At 47.3% G+C, this 20,880-nt stretch overlaps 1 protein-coding gene across 2 annotated transcripts in view; it reads left to right on the top strand.

Moving 5' to 3' along the window:
• The window catches only part of TTBK2 (tau tubulin kinase 2), a 107,480-nt gene that overhangs the window by 32,232 nt on the left and 54,368 nt on the right, over nt 1-20,880 (top strand). For both annotated transcript variants that reach the window (XM_054972830.1, XM_054972829.1), the window contains exon 5: nt 3,371-3,475. In XM_054972830.1, coding sequence (XP_054828805.1) covers nt 3,371-3,475 — 105 coding nt within the window. The remainder of the gene's footprint in view (nt 1-3,370; nt 3,476-20,880) is intronic.

The raw sequence follows: 20,880 nt of genomic DNA, 5'->3' as shown, positions 1-20,880 counted from the left end.
TGTGAGTCTCCCATGTGGGGCTGCACAGAAGACGGACAGTGAAAACAGAGTTGCGCTTACCGTAACTACTGTTCATTGACGTCTTCTGTGCAGACACACAACCCTCCCTCCTACCCCGCTGTGTTCTTCCAGGTACTGTGAAGGCATTCGGCGGCAAAGGAGAAACTGAAGGGAAGGGGGGCGACGTCGCCCAATGTCGCTCGGGCGGGAAACGGCCGCGCATGCGCATTGGATTGGACATGCGCCCCCTAGTGGACTTTAGCTAGAAAACAAAAATCCGGTCGGCAGGCCTGCGCAGGCGCAGTCCCATGTGTGTCTGCACAGAAGACGTCAATGAACAGTAGTTACGGTAAGCGCAACTCTGTTTTTTGGACTATAAAAGTAAGTTCTTATTTTAAGAATAATGGATGATGATAACCTCCACTAAGACCTTAAGCATTATTCCTTCCCCACACAATAAGAAAGCTGGTATATTGCTGCAGCATTTAATTTCCTTTAGATGATACAGCACTTTAAAGACTTACATTATTTTTTACTATTGGTTTTATATACAAATATACAGTAAGCAGCAAACTGATTCCTAAAAAAAAAGGTAATGTATCCACCAACCTTCTTATTATGACCAAAACAGACATGGGAGCTGTGTGTATAGTATTCCAACCCCCTACCAAAGGCATATAGAATCCTGACTTGGATTAGGTGTGGTGAGAGGGAGGTTTAAGCCTCCTCTCCCTGCGCCATTTTCTCAACCTGAAAAGACCCCACAAAGCCACTGTAGGCCTCATTGTTTGTCAAAGTGGGGCAAAGAAGAGCTCTGCTAGGCCCGTGTCAGGTCAGGGAAATCATACAAGGGGAAAGGCTTAATCCCTCCCCCCTCAATCTTGATCTGAATTGGCCTTCAGATTCCACCACTGCTGTTGTGGACCTCCCCCCCCCCCCCGCAGTGCCTCCCAGTTTAGTTAACTTATACCCTCACTCAGGGCTTTTTTCCAGCCGGAACGCAGCAGAACACCGTTCCAGCACCTCTAGAAAATGGCCATGTGACCATTAAACTTTTTTTTTTAAATTAAGAGTTTAAAGTTTAAACTTTAAAATCTCACACACACCCCACTCCAACTGACTGCTGACAGTCAGCTGGAGCAAGGGAGGGAGATTAGAGTTTAAAGTGTAAACTTTAAAATCCCTCCTCTTGCTCCAACTGACTACTATCCCATTCTGTCTCTTTCCTCCTTTAACACCCCTTCTCTCTTTCCTCTACTCCACCACTCTTTCCCCCTCTCTTTCCCCCCTCATTTCCTGTCACTCTTCTCCTCTTAACCTACCCACTCATTCTCCATCTCTGTACCTCCCTGCCCTGAACCCATTCTGTCTCTTAATTCCTTTAAACCCTTTTATCTCTTCACTCCTTTACTCTTTCCCTGTCTACCACCTCCTGTCACTGGCATCCCTAGTTGCTACAGTCTTTCAGACTGCTGCTGAATATTGTGGCATATGTGGCTGCTACTGAAAGTAGGGATTCCCTTCTTCCTTTGTTTTGTAATGCATCGTAATACAAGGCCAGAACTAGACACTGTTTCACATTCATGGCTGTCAATAAAATTGAAAGCCCGCATCATCTTTCAATCTCAATTCATTTGTTTTGTATTTAATGTTGGGAGTGGTGATGGGGCAAGATGTAGGGTTTCATTTTTATGGCGGCCATGCATGTGACATAATGTCAAATTCTGGCTATACGGATACAAGCATTTATTATTTATTTAAGGATGAGGACTGCCATCTGGGGGATTACAAATTGCAAACTGTAAATTTTATGTGTATTATGTCTGTATGATTTTATTGTGATTTTAAATTGTATTTATGTCTGATGTAACCTGCCTTGAGCCTGTTTGCGGGGAGGGAGGGCTAAAAATTGAATAAAATAAGTAAAATAAATAATTTCATTTATACTCCATATTTCTCTCTGATGGAGACCTAAAACAGCTTACATCATACTGCTCTCCTCAATTTTATCCTCACAACAACATTGTGAGGTAGGTTAAGCTGAGGTGTGGCTGGCTCAAAGTCACCCAGCACTATTTGTAGGATCAATATCTGTAGGCAGAGCAGTTTCACAAGGGATCTGCTGTGTTCCCATCCCTATGTCCTTATCCAAAAGGTCTAGAGACTTTGTGAAGCAGTGTCACCAGTTAACATCAAACAGGGAGACTGAAGGCATTTGAAGTGCACATAGAAATGCTGGGATATGTGCACATTAGGCAGTTTCCCTCATGGTCTAATGTGGATTTTTTTGCATTTAAAACATGAAATCCTAACCTGCTGTAAGAATTAGACAAAAGCTGTATCTTCTATATGGAAGAGGCAGTTATTTTAGACTATCATTGTGTAGTTTGTTAATGGTTTAGTTTAGTATAGGTACTGATTAGAATGCAATATATTTCCCCAGGAAGTGTTCAAGAAGATGTGTTTGCATCTTGTGTGTTTGCATCTTGTACAGAACTTAGTTAATTTTTGTTTTGCTTAAGCTTTCACTGTGTATGGATTCCCAATATAGTTATTTAGCAAGCAGGGCTTTTTTTTCTGGAGAAAGAGGTGGGGAAACTCTCACCTGGGGCAACTCCTGGCAGGAGGTGGCGCCCCTGTCACTACATGTGCGCATGTGTTCCCGGGACCGCGTGATGATGTCACTTCTGGGAAGTGACATGATCACATACGGTGCAGCTGCCCCCCGGGAGAAAGAAAGGGAAAGGAAAGGAAGGAAGGAAGGAAAGAAGGAATACATGGAAAGACGGAAAGAGGAAAGAAGGAAGGAAGGCTTCAGCTGGGAGGGGGGAATCCACCTCCTCTCAGCTGAAGTTTAAAGCCCATTTGGGGCTTCCCTGGCAGGATTAAAGAGCTCTTTTCCCACAGCTTGACAAGCAGAAAGGAGTTCTTTTAACTCCTGCTTCTTCAGCTGGTGGAAAGGACTTTCCCCAACCTGCTGAAGACAACCTGCTGAAGAGCTCCTTTCCCTTGCAAGCTGGTCAGGGTCACCTGAACACGTGACTACTTTGCAGAGCTGCTGGAACACTGTTCCAGCGTGTTCCGGCAGAAAAAAAGGCCTGGCACTGCATATTTTAACTGTTACTACTGCAGCAAAAACTGCACTTTACTTTGGAAATAACCCATTTATAGGCAGATTTCTACCATACTTTGGGTTAACATTTTAATAATGCAAATTAATGGTATTAATTTTGTTTGTACCAAATCAAATTTTTATTTTGCTGTGCTGCAAAATGTATTGGTGTTACTAGCTGTGATTTTAAGACAGAATTTAGTATTTAGTTTAGATGATGTAAGGGATAAAAATGTAATTTTCTTTTTTTTCTTCTAGTCCAACTTTGCCATGGGGCGTTTCCCTAGCACTTGGAGGAAGTGTTACATGCTGGATTTTGGCTTGGCACGGCAGTTTACAAATTCATGTGGGGATGTCAGACCAGTAAGAAGCTCTAATAAACTTTTAAAATAAAGGATATTTAATTTGATGTACAAAACTACCTCTTAAAATGTCTGATAGCCTTAACTGTTTTATCTATATATAATGCATCACATTTACAAACTGAGAGGCTTTTATGATCCCAGTGGTTACTGTAAAGGAATAAGAGTAGCGTGCAATCATGTTTCTGATTTTGTCCTGACATATTCTGTGACCTTGAGCAATGTTGTATGCTTTGGTGCAGCAGCTGGTCTATCCAGATGGAAAAGAGAGTAAAAAGCTGAGTTTCAGTACTGAATGTACAGTGGCTGAACCAGGCTTTACCTGATTTATAAATAAATAAGATAGTAGAAGGAATAATTTTAGTATAAAGAGTTGTATTATTTCAGAATTGTATTATTTCAGTTATTCTCCAAAAGAAATCTCATTACAGTCTCTTCGGTATAATAACTTCATTCAGGAAAACAGAATGGAAAAAATTATATAAATGTGTAGGCTGAGAATGCTATGTGATCTATTTGGAGAAGAGATGATGTGGATATTTGAATATGTTTGATATAAATATAATAAGGATCCCTTCTATGATCAGATGTATCTGATCTTTATTCAGAGATTAGTGATTTGGGGTACTTGATCTAGGCCACACTAGACTTTATGGGGACAGCTAATGTTCAGTGCCTGTCCCTTCATGTAGTTTGATTATTCAGATTTAAACTGTCTTTTTGTATGTGAGCAAGATTTTCCATTATGTTGCAGACCTGTGATTTCTAATTTTTTGCACATTTAAAAATATTTCATCATACCTTTTGATCATGAAGGTTGCAGCTTACAAAAATTAAAACATGAAAGGAAGTAATACCACAAATCTTCAAGTTAATCATAGGTTTGTGCTTCTATACTTTTTAGCCATTTCTACATACTAAAGAATAACAGCTCTGCTATTTTTAATAATAGAAATTCTATATTCTAGGATGGAAATCAAGTGGATTGGAAGTCAGGGATTCTTTTCTTCTCCTCCCAACTTACTATTAGAACATATAAACAATTCTTATATTCTTATTTTAAATTTTTTTGATAAATCCTTATGCATTTGTATCTTTTGTCCTGTTAGAGTCCTTGACACTCATAGGGGAACAAGATGCAATATGTATCACAAAATATGCCTTATTCATTTATTTGACTCATTCTGTATTACTATGATGCACTTAACAAGCAGCATATTATGCAGTTAATAAGTGCTGAACATCTACATCCATATATGTTGGATATTTGTATATCTGTGTTGACTATAGAAATGGATCTTTATGAAACATGAAATGTGGAATTTTTTTCTCCTGGCTTGGATGATAATATTATTATTGCCCCAAGGAGAAGAATTCTTATGTATGATGTTTTATACTGAGTTCAAATAATTGCTGGAGAGGTTAACTTTGTTAAAATATTTGGTCAAGTATCTGCATAGCTACTTGTTTTGCTTTTTATAGACTATGTCTAGGGATTTAAGTTTGTGAGTGGATTATAAAAGCTTTTCTCAGTCTGTTCATCATAGCCTTCACTTTGCTTAGGTAGTATTGACTTTAAATTATTAGAGACTGTTTTTACCGCTTAAGAGCTATCAGTCTTAATTTTAATTTGTGGTTCCCTTTTTCTAATATAACATTTTGGACAGTTATCACATTTGAGTATTCTTTAATGGCAAAAGAAGCAAAGATGGCTTTGAATGGAGCTTCCGGATCTTTCCATTAAGCAGTTAGCATTAATGTTTTTCATATAAGCAACTGGAAGAATCTTTAAAAAGAGCTGCGTTGAGATTGGGATCAAAGCCATCTTACTTTGGAGTGCTTTGTATGGAGTAGTGTTTAGTATTATGCATGTTTTTAAGAAAAAGGTTGCCTTACTCTGAGAATTTATTTAGAATAAATGGGTAATTGGTAATGTAAATAATACGCTGAACATTTGGAGAAATGTCTGGTGGTTTCAGTCAGGATTGCTGTGTTTCTAGCTATTTTTTAAAAAGGAAAATTCTTTAATATCCCCCAATGTGATGATCATCTAAACCCTTAGAGATGCTTAATACATTAGGATTTTTAGATATATTTGTGTTGTGTCATACCTAAAAATGTGACATTTGAATGATGAATATGTATTGGAAAATGTATCTTCACAGCTGCAGTTATCATATAACCAGTCTTGATTGTTGTTCTCTGTCAAGCATACATTTGGTAGAAAGCTCAGATTTGCTTTTGCTTGACTCAGAGTTTGAAACAAAATCTACTATGAAGTTCCAAAATAACTAAGTATTAAAGTGTGGGGCGTGGCTCTGCTTCAGATGAAGACAGACGCAGAAACCTGAGCTCTGCTCTTCCCTCGAGCCAATTAGTATAAGAAAGCAACTCATTTAAGCAAGAACGCTCAAATAACGGGCAAGAACAATGCAGAAAAGAAAAATGCAAATGGCAAGTCAGCTAAAAAGCTTCAGGATTACTTTCCCGTGCCGTTGCAGCCTGATACTCAAAACAATGCTGGAGAAGAAGCACTCAAAATGGCGCCTGAGGCAAATGCAACAGGTAAAACTTTGTCTGAAACTAATCTGCCCTTGTTGCTGCAAAAAATGGAGCAAAGAATCTTGTATAAAATTACAAATTTAACTGACCAGATCTCAGATATAAAATTGGACATTACTAGAGCCATTCATAAGGCCGATTGTGCAATGGATCTGAGCACTTCATTGCAAAACAAAATCCAAGCCTTGCAAAAGGACAATGACTTAATGAAAAGCAAAATTCAATCCCTAGAACTTTCAAATCACAAGCTTCATCTTAAATTTAGAGGGATTGAAGAAAATGGAGCAATAAATGAAGATCCTGCAGCTTTCTTGAACAAATGGCTAACAAAAATTCTAAACCTCAGAGATCATACTGCCCCTCTAATTACCACAGCACATCGGCTTGGTTTGCCAAATAATCCACGAAGGAAAAGCCCCAGGGACATTTTAGCAACTTTTTCAGATGGGAGTTCAAGAAGAAAGATCTTAGAAATGGCCAGACGACAGAACTCACTTACTTATAATGGGTCTTATATTGCTGTCTCTGTTGATCTGCCAAAAGAAATCCTCAACAAAAGAAGAGAACTTAAACTAATCACAGGAACTCTTAGAGAAGCAGGAATTGAATACAGATGGTCAAGCTTTACAAAGCTCCGAGTCATACACAAAGGGAACACTTATTTGGCAGAAGACCAAGAATCAGGTTTGACCCTGCTGAAGAATATGGATCTGGAGATACCCATAGACCCAGAGACTATATCTCTTAAAAGGAAAAGATCTCAGCCTCCTACCCCATAAAAGGGTAGTAAAATTCCAATCAGACATACTTAATAGTCATTTTCCTCATTGTAGCCTGCTTATAATTCTAACTTTTCTGCATAGAAGCAGCTGTATATATTCTAACAAATACAATGTTCTAGTTTACTAATTAAGGTTCGGGGGTGGGAAAAGTTAAAGCATTATATTATTTCAGGTTCAGCTCCAGGAAGTATTACGGCTCTTCTACCTTGGTAAGTGATACCAAGTACCTGAGTGGGGTATATACCCACAAGGTATAGAGAACTGTTTAAATAACATGATCAAGTGATTTAAGTTTAACTGTAATTCTTCTCTTTTTTTGTTTAGTGCACAACACTTGATTAGCGAATCTAGCAATTTGTATCTATCTTTGTAGGGGTAGGGGGAGGTTAGGGAGGGAAGGTTTGTTAAGGATGGAGGGAGGGGGTGGGCAGTTTCAGCGGGAGGGAGGGTAGACAAATGTTTACGTAAATGTTAAGGCATGTTGGTAAAATTTTCCAAATTATTATTTTTCATATCTCTAACTATAATCGCTTTTAGATGTAGAATCCTTGTGGTAATGTAACGCTAAAAATCTTTGTACAATATCTTATTTTGCTGTTGAATATCTTCCCTTTTGTTGTTATTGAAAAAGTTAAAAATAAAATTTTAAAAAAAGTATTAAAGTGCAAGCTCATGGTTAGAAAAATGTCTGCAAACTGTGGTCTAGGCTAACTATGATCAGCAAAAATACTGGTGCAAAAAATACTGATGCAGGTGTAAAGTTTGGATCCAAAGGCTTGGATTCAGTGGAAAATTTCCAGGGAAATCCTTCTGGCCATGGAATGCAATTTTCTTGCCATACTCCTCCTGCTGCAGCCCAAATGTCTGTTTAGATGCTGCTCCTGGAGCACCATGGGGTGGGGGGCGGGAAGAGAAAGTTGTGCTTCTCAGAAACTGTTGGATCCAAGCTAGGTTTTACTCTGAAAATGAAGGGGCAATGAGGAAAGATTGTGTGTGGTTGTGGAGTATTCCATAGTTAGTGGTAGAGTTGCCAGTCTCTGCTGGGGGCGGTGGATCGCCTGCTTCCACCTGCCACCTCCCACTTACCTGGCAAGCAGGGAAAAGGTGGGGGAACTTGCCTTCCTGGGTGGTGCAGTATGCTCCCACACTCTGCAGTGGGCTGATTTGGGCCCACTAAATTGGCCTGCTGTAAAGCGCAGGAGCTCACCAAGGCCCTTCCAGCAGCACTCCCGTGCTCCACAGTGGGCCAAATAGGGCCTGTTTGGGGCCAAAATCAGCCTGCTGCAAAGCGCAGGAGCTCTCCAGAGCCTGTTGTGCCACCCCGGCAGCACTCCCACGTGCCGCAGTGGGTTGATTTTGCCTCATTTGGGCCCAAAATCAGCCTGCTCTGGAGCACAGGAGCACTCCAGGGCCTGTCATGCCGCCCCAGCAGCACTCCCGTGCTCTGCAGTGGACTAATTTCAACCCGCAGGAGCGCTCCCAGGGGTGGTATGAGGCCTGTTTGATGATGTCACTTCCTGGAAGTGATGTCATCACGCAGCCCAGGAGTGCATGCACCAAAGGTGAGTGCCAGGTCTCCTGCCTCCCACCTGGAGGGTAAGGAGACCTGGCAACCCTAGTTAGTAGATTAGGCAGCATTGTCTGCACTGATCATATCTGGTTTCGTTTTTAAGGAAGGAAAGCAAAGTGGAAGGGACAGGTCTTGCTAAAGTTGAAAATCATCTGCTTGTTTATAGGGGAGAGGCTTTTTACTTGTCTCCTAGATAGAACTCTCTTGAAATCTTATTGCGGCACCACTTATATATGTCAGTACCTCTACTTGCGGCCTGTACATAGGGCTGCTGTGATTTGCACAGTCGTGATGACTTTACCAGAACTTTGGCCTTTTCGCACGGGCAATTCACTCCTCTCTTCTTATTTATTTATATATTTATATTTTCAATTTATATACCGCCCATCCTCAGGGGCTCTGGGCGGTGAACAAGTTAAAATCAATAAAAACAAGAAAACAACAATACTAAAATCGACATACAAAACAATAATGAAATAAATTAACCAAGTGCAATGGTGGGGAGAACCCCCCCCACCCCAAAGGTGGGAGGCCAACATGGCACCGCCCCCTTCAACCACCGAACGCCTGGCGGAACAGCTCTGTCTTACAGGCCTGGCGGAACGATAATATGTCCCGCTAGGCCTGGGTCTCCATTGACAGAGCGTTCCACCAGGCTGGGGCCAGGACTGAAAAGGCCCTGGCCCTGATTGAAGTGAGGCGGGCTTCCTTAGGGCTGGGGACCACCAGTAAACATTTATCTGCTGATTGAAACAGTCTCCGGGGAACATTCAGGGAGAGGCAGTCCCGAAGATATGCTGGTCCCAACCCGCTCAGAGCTTTAAAGGTAAGAACCAATACCTTGAACCTGATTCGGAATTCAACCGGAAGCCAGTGCAGCTGGTGCAGGACAGGTGTGATATGTGACTGGTAGGATATACCAGTCAGGACCCGCGCCGCCGCATTCTGGACCAGTTGTAGTTTCCGGATCAGGCCCAGGGGTAGCCCAGCGTAGAGTGAGTTACAGTAATCTAGCCTGGAGGTGACCGTTGCATGGGTCACTGTAGCCAGGTCCTGGGGCGTCAGGTAGGGGGCAAGTTGCCTGTTCTGACGAAGATGGAAAAATGCAGACTTGGCAACCGCCGTGACCTGGGCCTCCATCAACAGGGAGGCATCCAGGAGCACGCCCAGACTCTTCACCACTGGCAAAGTTGCCAGTGGTGTCCCATCCAGGGCAGGGAGTTGTATCCCAACATCTGGCAGCCCCCGTCCCAGCTGCAGGACCTCCGTCTTCACCGGGTTCAGTTTCAGCCTGCTCTGTTTCAACCATGCCATCACAGCCTCCAGAGCTCTGGCCAGATTGTCTGGGGCCGTGTCTGGCTGGCTGTCCATCAACAGAAAAAGCTGGGTGTCATCCGCGTATTGATGTCAGCCCAGCCCAAACCTCCGCACCAACTGGGTGAGGGGGCGCATGTAGATGTTAAATAACATCGGGGAGAGTATCACCCCTTGCGGAACCCCGCACACCAAAGGGTGACGGGGCGATAGATCTCCCCCGAGCGGTGCCCTCTGTCCCCGACCCTGGAGAAAGGAGACCAGCCACTGTAAGGCTGTCCCCCTAATCCCCACGTCGGCGAGGTGGCTGGCCAACAAATCATAGTTGACCATGTCAAACGCTGCTGTGAGATCGAGTAACACAAGCAGCGCCGACCCGCCTCCATCCAGATGCTTGGGAAGGTCATCTGTGAGGGCAACCAAGGCCATCTCTGTCTCATGGCCAGGACGGAAGCCAGACTGGAATGGGTCCAGGACTACAGCATCATTCAGGAATTCCTGCAGTTGTACTGCCACTGCCTGCTCAATCACCTTGCCCAGGAACGGGAGGTTTGACACTGGGCAGTAACTGGATGGGTCGGTGGGGTCCAAAGATGTTTTTTTCAGGAGGGGCCGCACCACCGCCTCCTTTAACGCTCCTTGAAAAACCCCAGAGCTCAGGGAGATGTTAACAATGGCCTCCAAATGGTCCCGTAGCCCCTCTGAGCTGGCCTTCACCAGCCAGGATGGGCAGGGGTCCAGAGGACAGGTGGTTGGCCCCATCCCCTGCAGGATCCTGTCAACATCGTCCTTGGAGAGCAGCCTGAAATGATCTAATACAGACCCAGAAGACAGCCAAGGGGTCTCCAGTTCCCTTACTGTATCAACAGTGGGCGGCAGGCCACGGCGAAGGGACAAGATTTTGCCTGCAACATAGCTCACAAAAGCCTCGCAGCCAATAGTCAAATTAAGAAATTGGTGGTCTCCCTGAGAGAGGGAGACCAAGGACCGAACTGTTCGAAATAATTGAGCCGGGCATGAGCTAGCGGACACAATGGAAGCAGCAAAGAAATCCCTCTGTACTGCTTTCACTGCCACCTCATAGGCTTTCATAAACGTCCTATAAGATGTTCTTGCCTCTTCGTCACGCCCCCGCCTCCACACTCTTCTTGAGTGTATGATCCTCAAGGGCCAACTTCATTTTGGCCACCTAGCTTTCCACATGCCACTTTTAATCCCAGTAGGGCTGCCAGGTCCCCTGGTGGAGTTGGGGGATTCCTTGTTCCCAGCCTCTTTCCCCCACCACCACTCACATGGCTGGTGGGGGAGGGGAAGGCAGGGGAACTGGCCTCCCGGGTGTGCTCCTGGTGTGGTGTGATGATGTCACTCCCAGACACTTTGCGCTGGACTGATTTGGGACCTAAGTGGGCCATTTCTTTAAGAAGTGGCCTGGTGTGAAGTGTGGGAACACTCCTGGGGCCTGCGTGATGACATCACTCATAGAAGTAAGATCGCCACACTGGGAACGCGTGCTTTGTCCACGTGTGAGGAGGGAAAAACATGAATGCTGAGTTCCCTTCCCCCCAACTGGGAGGGTAAGGGGACCTGGCAAACCTGAATCCTAGTGTGAGTGCCATCTTTTTTTGTCCACAGAGCCATGAAATAAAGATTATGTAGAGATGTCAGTGTTGGTGTCACTGTGGGTGTCAGTGGTGCTGCCATCACATCACCACCACCACTTTTTAAAATTTTCATGCATGCTCCATCACATTATGAAGTTATGACGACGAGAGGCACCCAGCACTAAGGTGGTGGTGGAGAGTGCCCTCAAGTTATAGCTGACTTATGGCAACCCCAGGTGGGGTTTTCATTGCAAGAGACTAACAAGTGGTGTGCCATTGCATGCCTCTGCAACCATGGTCTTCACTGGAGGTCTCCCATCCAATTGCTGACCAAGGACGACCTTGCTTAGCTTCTGAGATCTGATGAGATCAGGCTAACTTGGGCTATCCAGGTGAAGGCACTAAGGTGTTAGTGATGCAAAAAAACAAAAAAACAAAAGAGAAATGAAAGCAAAAGGAAACCCAACATGGTGCACATGTGGTGATTGCATAGACTAACCCCAAACAGAACTTTTTACCAAAAAAACATAGATAGCTAATCTTTGAAAATCTAAGAGATCCATGTAACCACCACACAAAGTAATCCTGTCTTTATATTGTAACAACGCTTAGTTTAAAAAGAAATACATGACAGACATGTTCTCAAAAAGAAATTTTTGTTTATGACTTATGACTCCCTCCCCCCCCCTTAGTGGTCCAAAGTGGAGAACTCCTGTGCTGACCCGTTGTAGGGAGGCAGAGGCTGGCACCAGCGAGGCAAGCCAACACAATGCAATAACACCAACATTGTGAGATTATGATGTCATTTTCTTCAAAAAAAAGTGCATCTTGGGAAAGGAGAGGGCAAGGGAGAAGAGAAGGGAAGATGGAGAGGGAGGAGTTGAGAGGAGGATGGAGAGACCAATCAGCAAGAAGTAGCCTGCAAAGGAGGGGAGGAGGGTGGAACAGAGGGGAAAGAGGAAAAACAGAAAGGAACATTCTGCATGATTGAAAAAACCTACTCAAAACCGCATTGAGAAAAGCATCAGGGAATAAGCGCATGCAAAAAATTTGAAGGGAACCTTTAAAAACACTGCATTGAAATCTGAAGGGTGAGTTAAGTGTATGGAATTAAGAAGAAAACCCAAAGCGGTATGGGGCCAGAACTGACAAAAATTGCCTGTGTGGAAAAGGCCTTTGAAAATGATCTGTCTTTCATAAGACTTACTTGATGTTCTGATTCTGTTATGCTTCTGAGATTCTGTGGTTTTGTTCTATGTAGAATAGGATTTTGTACCAGTGTTAATCTTGGACTGTACTGAAAACGTGACAGAATTTATGCCCTCGTCACTTACATGTGGGTTCTTTGTCCTGGCTTGGATGCTTTTGAGAAGTGGAGGTTCCCATCCTACTTTCCCATAGCAGTGTGGCACTTTTATTCACCTTCTGGAGTTTCCCTCTCTTCCCTGCAGTCTTTACATAATCTGCTTTGGTCCAGTGTTTTGGGAAAGATCGCACAAAAGCTGAGATGGCACCCATGTGGACAAGAAAAACTACATCTTCCTGGTCCCTCCCACATAAGCACTATTATCGTCTTCGTCCTTCTGTGCAGCCCCACATTGGGGACTGCGCAGGCGCAGGCCAGCCGCGGAAAAGATTTTTCTAGCTCTAAGAGATGTGAGGGGGACGTTCGGATCCACCGCGCATGCGCGCCGGTGTTCCCGCCAATTTTGAATGCATATATATCCGAACGTCCCCGGCATTCCCTCAGTTCCTTTTTCGCCGCCGTCGAAAAGGTTCTTATTGTCTAGCGTTCGTTTCAAGCGTCTCTTCGGAGTTTTGGATCGTTTCTTCTGCTGGTCGGTATTTTCCCCTTGTCATCTGTCGGGAGATACCGTTCATTATGTCGCAGACATCTTTGTTTAAAAAGTGTCATAAATGCGGCACTAAGATGACCCATTCGGACGGCCATGAGCTCTGCCTCATCTGCCTGGGCGAGGGGCATGTTGTCGAGCGCTGCTCCATTTGTATGTCCTTCACTCCGAAGGCAAGGAGTGATCGGAAGGCCAGGCTCCGTGCCTTCTTGTGGGATGCCAACCTTCTCCCCCCCAAGCCGTCAGGCTCTTCGGGAGATAGGCCGCGCTCCGCCGCTCCGTCACCGGCGCCGTCTCGTAAGTCGCCAGAGCCGCTCCCCTCGGAACCGACGGGGCAACCCGTTCCGGAGGCCCGTCCTGATTCCGGTTCCGGGGATCGTCCTTCGAGCCGGAAGGCCAAGAAGCGTTCCGCGCCCAAGCCGAAGTCCTCCTCCAAGCCTTCGGTTCGGGAGGCTGTTTCGGAGCCCCCGTCCAAGAAGGCCAAGGCGAAGTCGAGGGCCAAGGACCGTGCATTGTCCCCAGCTCCGACTGTGCTGCCTGGTTCTCCGGCCGAACCAGTCCTGATACCCGACGATGTGGTGAGTCTCCACACCCCGTCGCCTCCTTGCACGCCTCCTCCGTCGGTTCCCGAGGAATTTGTGCCGTTTCCGCCTTTCCCGGATCCGTTCCAATCTTTTGAGCGCTCCCTGCCGTCCGCCCCGGCGCCTTCAGAGGCCTCCGTTCCACTGCCGTCTACCTCGTCGGTTCCGATGCCTCTTCGCTGGCCTGCCCCGGTGCCTGCTCCTCTGCCCCCTTGCCAGCCGGTCGCGGGGGTTGGGAACATGACCTCCTGGCAGGATTTTGTGGCGTGGTTCCAGCAGTCGCTGCCCTTCCTGCAACATCCGTCGGTTCCGATGGTCTCCGTTCCGGCTCAGCCAGTCGGGCTCCCAGCACCCGCTCCTCCACCTCCGGGCTTACCTCTGCGACCGCCGGTTCCTGCAACTTATCCGTCGGCCCCGACCGCTCACCGGTCTTCGGTTCCGACGCAAACCTCGCCGGAGTTTTCGGATTCCGAGGATGATGAAGGTCTGGCGTCACCGTCGGAGTGCTCTTCAGACGCGGCCTCGGATCCTTCCCCGGATGACACCGTGGGTGGGCCCCGCTCATCGTCCCCGAATGACGATTACAGGCTATTCTCCGAACAAATGGTGCGGATGGCCGCCGCGCTGGAGATAGACGTCTCCTCCACGACCTCCAAGCCCAAGAGTAAGCTGCTGGAGGCGCTGTATTCCGGGTCCCCCGCGTCGGTGGCGTTTCCCCCTGTGGAGGATTTTGTTGATAACGCTCTCGCGCTCTGGCAGGCGCCGGCGTCCCTGTCCGCGACGGCAAAGAAGGTGGAACGGTACTACCGTTTAAAGCAAGATGATTGCCCGTACCTCTTCAATCACCCGAAACCCTCGTCGATCGTGGCTGAGGAGGGTCAGGCTCGGTTCCGTTCCGGTTCCTCGTCGGCCCCGGCGGACCGGGAAGGCAGGAAGCTGGATGGCGTGGGCAGGAAACTCTACTCATCCGCGTCTCTGGGATTCCGTATTGCCAACTTCCAGGCCATAATGGGATCCTATAATCTATTCCTGTGGAAGAGGCTGTCTTCTTACCTCTCCGACCTCCCGGAGGATCGCCGCCACCTGGTTAAGGCCCTCCAAGCCGAGGCCGTGAAGCTGTCAAAACAGCAAATGACAGCTGGCAAGGACGCCGCCGACTCTGCAGCGCGAGCGATGGCAACTTCGGTGGTCCTGCGTCGGCACGCCTGGCTCCGGTCCACGGCCCTGCCTCCAGAGAAGAAGGCGAAGGTGGAGGACTTCCCGTTCGAGGGGCCCCAGCTCTTCTCGGAGAAGACGGATGAGTCCCTCTCCCTGATGAAGAAGAATCAGCAGACGGCCAAGTCCCTCGGGGTCGCCCCCTCAGCCCAGTCGTCGGGTCCGAGGTATCGCTATGGTCGGTTCCGATCCTACCAGACCCCTTACCAGCCTTACCAGCAGCGTCAAGGGCGCTTCTTCTCGGGCCAGTCCTACGGTCACCGATCCTACTCTGCCCAGCAGCGTCACCCTTCCAGGCGCTCCGGCCGGTCCAAGGGCAGGCAACAGCCCTCTTCGCCCAAGCCTTCGACCTCGGCGCAGAAGCCCTCGGTCTTCTGACTGCGCCTGAACGCTCCCCCGTTGGCCTCCGAGGGTGCTTCCTCTGCTGCCCAGTTTCTGGACAGGCTTCGACCTTTTTTGCCCTGTTGGCAACGTGTTACTTCTGACGCTTGGGTCCTGTCCATTGTGGCCCATGGTTACAAGTTAATGTTTACGGATGCACCCCCTCTCTCTCTCCCTCCCCGTTGTTCTCCATGTTGTGATGTTGTGTTACACAATAATGTTATGGAGTTGGTTACCAAAGGTGCTGTCCGGGTGGTCAATGTCTCTACTTCCCCATGGGGATTTTACTCCAGATACTTCCTTGTGGATAAAAAGGGTGGAGGTTCCCGGCCCATCTTAGACCTTCGAGGCCTCAATGGTTATTTGAAGGCTGAGAAGTTTCGCATGCTGACCCTGGCGCGAGTCATGGAACTCCTGGAAGTGGGCGTCTGGCTGGCCATTCTAGACCTGAAGGATGCCTACTTCCACATTTCTATATTTGAGGGCCACAGGAAATACCTGCGGTTTGTGTATGGGAATTCTGTGTATGAATATACAGTGTTGCCCTTCGGGCTAGCCTCTGCACCCAGAGTCTTCACAAAGTGCATGGCCACCGTAGTGGCATACCTGCGGTCCCAGGGTTGCTTTATCTACCCGTACTTGGATGACTGGCTCCTGGTGGGACCCTCGCCTGACTCTCTCCAGGCCCATATTGCCCTCACTTTGTCCGTGCTGGCTAGGCTGGGCTTGGTGGTTAATGGGGATAAGTCTATCCTGACCCCAGGCATGGCCATTAGGTTTATTGGGGTCCATTTCAATTCCCTGCTGGGTAGAGCCTACCTGCCCCCTGACCGGTTGGCCAGGCTTTCCGCTTTGGCCCGGCATTTTATGCATTGCCGGTATCAGACTGCCCTTTTGGTTCAGACTCTGTTGGGCCTTATGGCCTCCACCACAGGGGTGGTTTTCTTTGCGCGCCTGCGTATGAGGCCTCTGCAAAACTGGTTTGTCCGGAGGTACAACCCCCTCACCATGGGTCAGCACCAGAGGTTTTCCATCCCCAGGGTGGTGCTGCGCTCTCTGGCCTGGTGGACTGTCCCTGGGAACCTGTCTGAAGGTTGTCCTTTCGGCCCCTTCCTAGCCGAGGTCACGGTTTATACCGATGCCTCCAACTTGGGATGGGGGGGGGCGCTGTGGACAGCTTTCGGCTCAGGGCATCTGGTCCCCATCTGAGGCATCCATGCATATCAACCTTCTTGAGCTTAGGGCGATCCGTTACTCCCTCGCTTCTTTTGCAGATGCCATTCGGAACAGGAGGGTTCAGGTCCTGTCGGACAATACCACGGCCTGCTACTACCTCAACAAGCAGGGAGGGACGGTCTCGCTCAAGCTCTGCAAGGAGGCAACAACTCTATGGAATTGGGCCATGGTCAACAACGTCCTTCCCAGAGCCGTGCACATTGCCGGGGATCTCAACACCTCGGCGGATGCGCTGAGCAGGGTGTTTCTGCCTCAGCACGAGTGGTCCCTAAACAGGGTTTACCTCGACCAGGTTTTCCGCACATGGGGCACGCCGTTGGTCGACCTCTTCGCCACTGCCCGCAACAAACAGGCCCCGCTGTTCTGCTCCCGGGCCGGCATTGGCCGCCACTCCCTAGGGGATGCCTTCCAAATACCTTGGTCCCCAGGGCTCTTTTATGCCTTCCCGCCCTTTCCGCTCCTGTACAAGGTTCTTTCCAGGGTCAGGGCCTACCGAACCCGCTGTATCCTCGTTGCCCCTCGGTGGCCTCGCCAGGATTGGTTCCCCCTTTTGCTCTCCCTGTCCCAGGGGCGATGCCTCCCCCTGCCTCACGCCCCGGACCTCTTAACCAGGGACGGGGTGTGGCATCACGATGTGGCTGTACTGAATCTGGCTGCCTGGCTTCTGGGCAACCGGGAATGAACCTCTCTTCTGGGGTGCTTGGGGTGATCTTGAATGCCCGGAAACCGTCCACCAGGTTGTCCTACCAGAGGAAGTGGTCACGTTTTTCCCGGTGGTTGGCCCCAAAGGGGGTTTCTCCCTTTAGTTGCCCGCTCCCTGTCATCCTGGACTACCTCCTGGATCTCTGCTCCCAGGGCCTTGCGTTTTCCAGTATTAAGGTCCACATGGCTGCAATCTCTGCCTTCCATGAGCAGATTGATGGGAAGACAGTTTTTACTCACTGGCTTTCCAAGCAGTTCCTGAAGGGCCTGTTCAAGACCTTCCCTCCTAGGGCCCATCCCATTCCACAATGGAGTCTCTCCCTGGTTCTCTCCCAGCTGATGCTCCAGCCCTTTGAGCCTCTATCTTCTTGTCCCCTGCCTTTGCTCACTCAGAAGGTGGCTTTCCTGGTGGCAATCACGTCCTCTAGGCGTGTTGGGGAGCTGTCTGCCCTGCGGTGTGACCCTCCCTTCCTGCAGTTTTTCCCTGGTACTGTCATGCTCCACACTAGCATGGAGTTTCTGCCCAAGGTAGTCTCAAGGTTTCACCTACAGCAAAAGGTGTTCCTCCCTTCCTTTTTTCCAACACCTTCATCCCCAGGGGAACGAGCACTACACACATTGGATGTAAAGCGTGCTTTATTGTTTTATTTGCACCGCACCAAATGTTTCAGGAAGTCTCCTGCCCTGTTTGTGTGTTACTCTGGCCCTCGCAAGGGCTCACCTGCTTCTGCCCAGTCCATCTCTCGCTGGATTGTGTCTACGATTAAACTTTGCTATCAGCATGCTGGAGTCCAGTGTCCCTTGTTGGTTACCGCTCATTCCACTCGAGCGCAAGCTGCTTCTGCTGCCTTCCTACGAGGAGTGCCGCTCCGGGACGTCTGCCAAGCTGCGACATGGTCCACTGCAGACACTTTCATCAAGCACTATTCTGTGGATGTGCATGCACGACGTGACTCGGCTGTGGGCACAGCTGTCCTGCAGTCCTTGTTCAAGTAGACACTCACACCCGCCCCCATTGGTGAGATGCTAGTTACTCTCCCAATGTGGGGCTGCACAGAAGGACGAAGACGATAAACAGGGTTTCTCACCTGTAACTGTTGATCGTCGAGTCTCTTCTGTGCAGACACACATTCCCTCCCGCCTGCCCCGCTGTGAGTGCTTGGTTTCTTCCATTGTTTCTCCGGCGGCTCAGGTGAACTGAGGGAATGCCGGGGACGTTCGGATATATATGCATTCAAAATTGGCGGGAACACCGGCGCGCATGCGCGGTGGATCCGAACGTCCCCCTCACATCTCTTAGAGCTAGAAAAATCTTTTCCGCGGCTGGCCTGCGCCTGCGCAGTCCCCAATGTGTGTCTGCACAGAAGAGACTCGACGATCAACAGTTACAGGTGAGAAACCCTGTTTTTCTGCATTCCAATCCCCTTCAACAGCCACGCATGCTACTGGAGTGCTTTTTTAAAAAGTCAGCAATTGACATACCATAATATAACAATCTATCAGATTTCCCGAATTTCCAGCTCTTATTTAAAAAAGAAAAGTCTGTAGTTCCTTCCATTACAGACATATGCCTTTCCTCTTGCTCCTCTGCATCAGAACTAGCTAGAGACTTACCTTTTAAAATGAAACTTGGGAATTCAGAGAACCCTGCAGAAATATTGTTATAAGGTTATAACCATATATCCATTACCAATTTTTTTTAAAAAGTGGTGTTGGGGGGAGGAATGGCTACAATGGACAACTGTTGCAAGAAAAATGCTGGGAGCCTGCCACGTAGAAGCCCTAGTGCTGCTGCGCTGTATTGGCAGCAGTGGGGAACCCACACAAGCTGTTTCCATGTGGAAGTGACCATTATTATAAAGTCTTTTTGGTCAATCTTCTGCCAAAGGAAAAAGTTCCTTTACATTACAGCAGGGAACTAAAAGACTGAACATTACCGGTGAAATGTTCAGGGTAGAACTTTACAGAACTTCATGTGTTATTGTACATGTGTGCATGTTTAAGTGTGTGTGTTTGCGTGTGTGTGTGCGCGCAGTATATTACCAAGAAAACAATGTATTTTCTCAGCTGTCAAGAGCTTTTAATCATATGGCAGCTGAATCAGACTGTTGAACTGGCTAAATTCATCATTCTTTATTCTGACTGGTAGCAACTCTCTGGAGTTTCTGACAGAGAACAGTTTTAATACCTGTCAACTGAAATCCTGGAAGTGCCTGGGAATGAACCAAGGACCTTTTCCATGAGCCACAGAACCTTTTTATTCATTTGAGCACTAATTGCATATCTGCTTGCATGAGAATGATGAACTTTTTATTTTGCTGGATAAACACTTCAGTTTGGGCAACACTTATTTATAGAGAATGTTAAGTTCATAGACATGTAGGCCGTTTCCACACTGCTCATCTTCATGTGGAACGCTGCGGAATGTCATGAAACAACTGTGGAAGGTAGCGTCTTCTCACACAAGTTTTGCATGATGTCGCGCAAAACTCGCGTGAGAAGACGCTATCTTCCACGGTTTTTTCGCGACATTCTGCAGCATTCCGTATGAAGGTGAGTAGTGTGGAAACGGCCCTAGTTTAAACACCTTTAATTTAAATATCATTGATAATCTTCAACATTCTTGATAGGCTGAGGAACTGGATCAGAGGATGGAACTATATGTTATTTGAGTAAATGCATGCTCCCAAGCCTGCATTTGCTTTTGTAACATGAATGTGGAAGGTGAATTTATATGGTGAAATAGGCTGGAGAGAGGCATTCTCAAACTCTGTTGAACCTGGTGATTCTCCAGTGCTGATTCTGCCTCCCCCCTGCCCCATACTCCACCAGTACAGATTTACTCGTGTTGCCTGGGCTTAGTTTTGATATCAGAGCCCCAGAGTGGGGGAAATGGTGGGTGAGGGGATTGGTGGAGCAACTTGAATAGCCCAGCTTGGCCTGAACTCATCAGAGCCTGGAAGCTAAGCAGGGTTAGCTGCAGTTAGTACTTGGATGGGAGACCACCAAGAAAGAGTGAGGTTATTATGCAGAGGAAGGCAATGGCAAATCACCTTGCTTATCTCTTGCTGGAATGCTCTGTGGATGGGTCATCATGACTAGATTGCAATTTGACAGCATATTCTTTTCAAAGGAATTGGTATGCAAGGGTTAATCATCCTCTCCCATCTGTTCTTCTCCTAAGTGCCCCTTTCTTCTTCATTTGCCTCACACAGAGAACACTGGGTTGGGAACACTGTGTATTCCTTTTAAGAAGCAGTACTGCTCTGAAAGATGGTGACTTTGTCAAGCCCATCCTTGCTTATATGACATTTATATATATTATAGGCTTTCTCATTAACTTTTAGTAATACTATAAATACACTGAATGTACAGGAAATGTCTGAGAGCTATTGCTATAAATTGTTGCCTAGAACACTATTGCAGTGTGTTGAATCTACAGACATAACAAGGAAAATAGAGTTAACTGGAAAACATAGTAATAAATAAAGGGTGGGGGGATGCTCCAGAACTCAAAGAGGCAGACTAAGCACATGGTGGAATGAACATAGTTCTCATTTTTTTCCGTGACTACTGTTAACGCTCTTGCATTTACAAAAATACACTGTA

This window comes from Eublepharis macularius, chromosome 2, assembly GCF_028583425.1.
Source record: "Eublepharis macularius isolate TG4126 chromosome 2, MPM_Emac_v1.0, whole genome shotgun sequence".
Lineage (NCBI taxonomy): Eukaryota > Metazoa > Chordata > Lepidosauria > Squamata > Eublepharidae > Eublepharis > Eublepharis macularius.
This window is presented reverse-complemented; position numbering and strand designations above follow the sequence as displayed.